At 38.9% G+C, this 6,435-nt stretch overlaps 1 protein-coding gene across 2 annotated transcripts in view; it reads left to right on the plus strand.

Annotated features, from left to right (window-relative positions):
- The window catches only part of STK4 (serine/threonine kinase 4), a 72,747-nt gene that overhangs the window by 4,501 nt on the left and 61,811 nt on the right, over positions 1-6,435 (plus strand). For both annotated transcript variants that reach the window (XM_019539633.1, XM_019539632.1), the window contains exons 2-5: positions 56-136; positions 3,639-3,767; positions 5,521-5,635; positions 6,169-6,333. In XM_019539633.1, coding sequence (XP_019395178.1) covers positions 56-136; positions 3,639-3,767; positions 5,521-5,635; positions 6,169-6,333 — 490 coding nt within the window. The remainder of the gene's footprint in view (positions 1-55; positions 137-3,638; positions 3,768-5,520; positions 5,636-6,168; positions 6,334-6,435) is intronic.

Below are 6,435 nucleotides of genomic sequence, written 5' to 3' on the forward strand. Positions count from 1 at the left end.
GAAATACCCAAATTATAGTACCTTAACCTTTGTTTCTATGCCCTTGTGTATACAGGCAGCTGAAGAAGTTGGATGAAGATAGTTTAACCAAGCAACCTGAAGAAGTATTTGATGTACTGGAGAAGCTTGGGGAAGGGTAAGATGTTATAAAAATGGGTATAACATTCCTGACGTTGGATCATTTACAACAGAGGTGTCAAAGATGCTGCTTACGGGCTAGACAGAGCCTGCATAGTGCTATCATTCAGCCTCCAGTGCTGCTCATGATCTTGAGTGTACCCATAGGTAGCTTGTATGGTGTGCCAGGTGGTCCTATGTGCCATATGCAGTACCTGCTCCAGCCATTCAGGGGTACATGTGACATCTGCTCCAGAACACATGTTGGATCTGGGATGCAGCAGACACCATGTGCAGCATGGTCCTGGAGCAACTCATCCAGGACATGTGGGGTTGGTCTGTTTCCTTCTACTCTACAGATAAACTGGAGAAGTGCCTATTGCAGATATTTTCAAATCTTGCCTTCTACACATCACAATCAGAAAACTGACACTGTCATTTAAATAAACCAAATCTGCCCCAACTGTTTCAAAGAAAAGAATTTCCAACAAAAATACGTAGGTTATCTCATTTTAAGGTTTCAGCACGGTATTCACAACATAGGTGTACAAACCACTGGTTGGCTCATGGCTCAGTACTGGCAGAAAAGTAATCAGAAGTGGATTATTTTGTTTTGTCTTTTAATGATGAAACTTCACATTAGGAAGTGAATTAACAGGGGAGGGGGAATCCAGTTACTTGAAGGTTACATAAGAATTCTCTCCTCGTTAATGCAGTTGGGCTCAAGCTGGTATTTAGGTGCCTCATTGTTATTGAGTTTAGTAGTGATTTATGTTGTTTGAGTATGAGACACCTTGGTTTATAGGAGTCATTGGGAAAGAAGTAGAGAGAGGGTCAGCACCAGTAATGCTTTTGAAGAAGTACAGCTTGCTAGAAAAAGGAGCTTACAGAAGAGAAAAAATATAACTTCCTAAAACTTTGGGAAGAATGATTTCACTAAATGAACATATAAAATGGTTTCAAGATTGTTTGTAGGTAATAAGACTACTATTTTGGGGGTTGCATTTCTAAGGTTACTTCCAGTACAGGGTCTTGTCAATCAAATAGTTCTTAGTCGGTCAAAAGAATCAGCTTTTCTAACAGAAAATACTGGGAATAACATTTGTATATGTGTTAATCCAACTGGTAAGGATGCAGAATTGGAATTATTAGAGTAAAGGTTTTAAATTACTGAAAGTGTTAGCATAAATTGTGATCTTGGGCAGCTATGAACAGTAAGCCTGTGGATTTTTCTTTAATGTACAAACTGTAGCTAGAAAATGTCACCTCTGTATTTGAGGTATAAAACCCAGAATTTTGGAAACCAAAATGCGTGGTCAAGCAAGAAAGGGAAAGTTGGAATACAAAGAGTAGATAAAAAATATCTAGTCACACTATGTGGAGGACTTTAAGCATTCTATTAATGCTGAAGACTGAAAACTGAAATTAAACCTTTCCTCTTTATCTTAGAGTCTCCAGTAGTCCTTTTGGGAAATTGTTGTGCGTGGGATGAGGGTAGCAAGTAAGAGAGGCATGGGAGCTGTTCTTCTGTTTGTGAGCTATATTATTTTCTGTTCTCTTCACTGGCCCTTGTTTTTAGTCTTGTGCTGAATAAGCTGCATTCAGCAAATTTAAAATGCAGAGTACTTCCCTAAACTGATAGTCCTTTAAGATGAGCCCAAAGATCATTAAATTGACATTGGATATGCAAACAGGATATCGGGAGTTCTTGCAAAATAGGTGGACTGTAAACTTTTAGTAACTGGCATCCAATTAAATATTCAGTGATTTTGAGAACCTCAAATCTTGGGCTTGGAGCACAAACACAGCTATTGCAAATTAATACACTGCATGTTAAAAATGGTGTTCCTAGCAGCATGCCTTAAATCTGATTCTTGGATATGTACATGCTCAGAGCACACGTCTAGGATTAACTCAGAGATTATTTTCACTTCCTATTCATTTTTCTTTTCTTGGGCTTTCTGTTGTCACCAAGGGTGGTGGTTATTACCAACAGTATTGAAAAGCACCTTGTTTCAGACAGGCTACAGAACATACAACTAGGAACTACTTTTGATTATTTTGACCTAGTTTGGTTATAATTAAGGCCATAAAAGGGAGAGATAGGTACTGTATCCTGTTGCAGAGCCATGAGCCAACCAGTGGTTTGTACACCTATGTTGTGAATACTGTGCTGAAACCTTAAAATGAGCTAACCTACATATTTTTGTTGGAAATTCTTTTCTTTGAAACAGTTGGGGCAGATTTGGTTTATTTAAATAAGTGTCAGTTTTCTGATTGTGATGTGTAGAAGGCAAGATTTGAAAATATCTGCAGTAGGTACTTCTCCAGTTTATCTGTAGAGTAGAAGGAAAAAAGCCCAGGAAACCCCAGAAAAGTATGTTAATTTCTATATCTTTTGTTTAGAGTTTTGTAAGAAATAAGAATTTAAAAACCTCTTTCTCCAAAGAAGTTTCTTGTTCACATCCTTGCCTTTTGAAGTAATAACATTTTTGGGAATAGGAGGGAGATACTCAAACATTTTGATTTAATAGAAAAACGTTTGAAAGTAGGGCCAGATGCATCTTGTTTCCATCTTTTTTTTTTTTTGTTTGCTCATCTCAAATCATAGCTTATACAGTATTTACTCTGTGCTAAGTATCAAGAGCTCATCTGCAGAACAGAGTCTCTGTTGGTTGCGTCTGTCCTCAGCCCTGAAGTCTCCCCATGTTAGATCAGAAAACTTCTGGCTCTTGGCATCTGTGGGTGAAATGTACTATCTTAGAGCAAAATTCTAACTTGACCTTTTTTGTATCTGTGCACCCACAGGTAGCTAGTATTGCACTGGCGACACAAGGTTGTCTTGCCCCCAGCCAGGCTTCTGTGTTGACAGCAGAGCATGAGGCTGGAGCCTGGCTGAAGCCAGAGCCCAGCAGCAGTGGGGGTAGTGGCGGTGGTACGATTTCTGTGCAAACAACGGGGTCTGGGGCTGCAGCCTGGCTGGACCCAACATCCACCAGCAGCAGGGGCAATGGCAGAGGCATGCATTTGTGCCATCCATCATGTCCCCCACCAGCACTTACTTGTGGCCTATGTAGTATTGCAGTGATTTTGTATCAGTGGGACAGAATCTGTGCATTGTAACTGAGTGTAAAAAATTGGGTGAATGCAGGTAATAAATTTAGTTCATACTTTCCTTTTGCCTACCAGTTGTTGACTTGATTTACCCAGGCTGAGGAAATCTTCATTCTTTACCCTCATGGTCATTTCATATGTTTGTATGAGATATGTGCTCAACTTCCTTTGCAAATGGGTGAAAAGATAATTTTTTAAGCATCCAGAATGTGGCTCTTGCATTATTTCTGTTGATGGCAGGATAGCCCATCAGGAGCAGTATGCTAACTTACAGGCAACTTTGAGTCTGATAGTATGCTTAGATTGGGCTGGCTCTCCCTTTTGCAATGATCTTTTCACTAAAACAGCGTGCCAGTTTCTAACCTCTGGCAGTGTTTGTGTTCATTATTTCAAATTGTCTATTACAGATCCTATGGCAGTGTATTCAAAGCTATTCATAAAGAGACAGGTCAAGTTGTTGCAATTAAGCAAGTCCCTGTTGAATCGGACCTACAGGAGATTATAAAGGAAATATCCATAATGCAGCAATGTGACAGGTAAGTGCATGCAGTGAAACCCATATGCATTGATGAAAGAAGAGTACTGTATGTAACCTGCTATTTACTAATTGGATCTAAGAGTTGCTATGCTATCTTAAACACTTTTTTAGAGGTTAGACCAGCAATTATACTGTCCGAGGTGGACCAGGAAAAACTGACAAAGTAAGTGTGAGGTAAACTGGGTTCTTCTTTGCAAAAGTCTTCTGCTGTCCTCTTCTCGGTCTAATTTAGAAACATCTTTCCTATAACGGTATCATTTACAGAAACTAAAAGGCAACAGAGATTTTTGGCCTTGATTGATTTATTTAAAGTGGAGCTCTGATAGAGGTCCAGTGACAGAACATAACGCACAGAGATGCAAATACACTATTGTCTGCAAAGATGACAGAATTTTTACTTGTAAATCCTCAGCATACATAGATTTTTGTGCACTAACTCAGTGGGGGCCATCCTTTTAAGCCTCGTGCCCTCCTCGAGTACCACTCCAGTCTGCTGCACCACTTTCGGCTCTGTGCTGTGTTCCTTGCCTGCTTCATCTCTCTGCTTTCTTTCCCGTGCTCTGTGCCCCCTGCAGTATCTGTTGCTGTGTTCACTGTTTCCTCCCTAGTCTGTGACAGAGGCTCTGTATAACACTTGTGGCACATGTGCAGTAGTCTGGCCACCCTTACACTGACATATGCCTGTAGGTCAGTGCACATTCAGTGTTACTTTTGCACAATTGTTAGAAGTTTGGAAATCAGGGTCTGCAGGTTTTGTATTAATAATTTCAGTCATTACTTATGGGAAAATTGTTTGATTAGAAAAGATTACAGAGAGATCCCCTGCACAGTAGTCCTTACACCAAAGTGTTTCCCCTGAATGAAAAATGTAAACTCTACTCATTTTTTAATATGCTGGTATTCCACATCTAGGCAAATTAATTGCTGTTTTCTTAGACTGCAAGCTTAAATTAAATACCATTTATTGTACTTAAAAAATAGGATTTCAAATAGCATTGCACTGTTGTTCACTCTTTGTGCAAACTTATCGCCCAAATAATAAAATGCTCACAATTTTTTCCCCCAAATAACTTACAATGGTCTGTGAACATTTCTCCTTCTTGAAAGCAAAATGTCCAGACTGATTGGAATCAAACCTTTCATTTGTCTGTCTACTCCACACTTGTGAATACCACGGATAGAAAATCATGCAACTCTTATGTTCTGCACAGACATTCAAGAAATCTCCTTGATCAGCATTTAATTCTGCCTTAATTACTTAGTCATTTGCAGATTAAAACCAATTTTGTTCCTTTCTTTACCTCTATATTTCTGTCTAGTCAGCCTTTAGCCTTTTTCCAAAGGACAGCTGTTTTGTTCCAATATTGGGTTATTTGCTAGGTAACCAGACAATGACGGTAGATGAGATAAAATGACCTAACTCTATTAAGTTTCTAAAAAGCATTAAGATCCAGAACTGAATTGCAGAACTAAGAAGGGTGTTTGTGTTCAAGGGGAGTTTCCTTTTAATGGAGGATATGAGCACTTCCTGTGAACTCCTCACTTTGCAATATGCTCGGTATTTAAATTTGGGATCCTGAACTTGACCCTGAATTTTCAGTAGGTTTTGCAGGGTGGAGGGGTGTGTGTGGAGGAGGGAGGCAGGCGTTGGTTGTGCTTTGTATTGTGCTGCCACATATAGAGTTACTTTAGTCAATAACATGATGCTCTCTCTTTTCATCTTGCTCCCCACCCCCTTATTTTTTTTGTAGTCCCCATGTAGTCAAATACTACGGCAGCTATTTTAAGAACACGGACCTGTGGATAGTCATGGAGTACTGTGGAGCTGGATCTGTATCTGACATTATTCGGTTACGAAATAAAACGGTATGTTCTTTCTCTTTAACTCTTGGTATTTTAAGAATCTTAACATTTTATGAAAATCACTTACAAGTATGCAACTTAAATGTTACAAATGATAGTGAGAAGGTGGCTAGTGGTCTGTGCATCATTCACTGGCTGGATTCTTTTCTTTTCATAGTTGCTCAGCAACCAGAGCTTCCATTGGTTGCTGTGTGAGTAGCAAGTGCCTGGCATTTCTGAAATTGAGGCTGGCTATCACCACATAGCTAGCTAGATCAAGTTAGCTAATTAGTTAATGTACTTATGGATTTAGTATTAGATGAACTACAATGCTTCCAAAAACAGAATGAGTCTCTAGTTATTTTGTAACAGCATAAATATCTGCTTGTGAAAGGGCATACAACACTGTGTGAAACTGTAAAACCATACCTTCTGTATATTTCTAACTGAAACTATAATTTTCTGTTAGTTGATATGGCAAGGAATGTCAGTCTTTCACATCAGATGCTTTATAGTCTTGGTGAATCATGGTTGGCTATAACTTTTGTCTTCTGTAGTTGACAGAAGAGGAAATTGCTACAATAGTACAGTCAACCCTCAAAGGACTAGAATATCTGCATTTTATGAGGAAAATACACCGAGATATCAAAGCTGGGAATATATTACTAAATACAGAAGGACATGCTAAACTTGCAGATTTTGGGGTAGCAGGACAACTTACAGTAAGTAAAAATGTCATTGCGTGTGTTCAATTTCTTTCAAGCTACAGCTACTAACATTAAATGTTTGTAGGCTTTTTTTGTGTGTGTGTTTGATTTTTTTTT

Source organism: Crocodylus porosus, unplaced genomic scaffold (assembly GCF_001723895.1).
Source record: "Crocodylus porosus isolate Cpor-Errol unplaced genomic scaffold, CroPor_comp1, whole genome shotgun sequence".
Classification (NCBI taxonomy): domain Eukaryota; kingdom Metazoa; phylum Chordata; order Crocodylia; family Crocodylidae; genus Crocodylus; species Crocodylus porosus.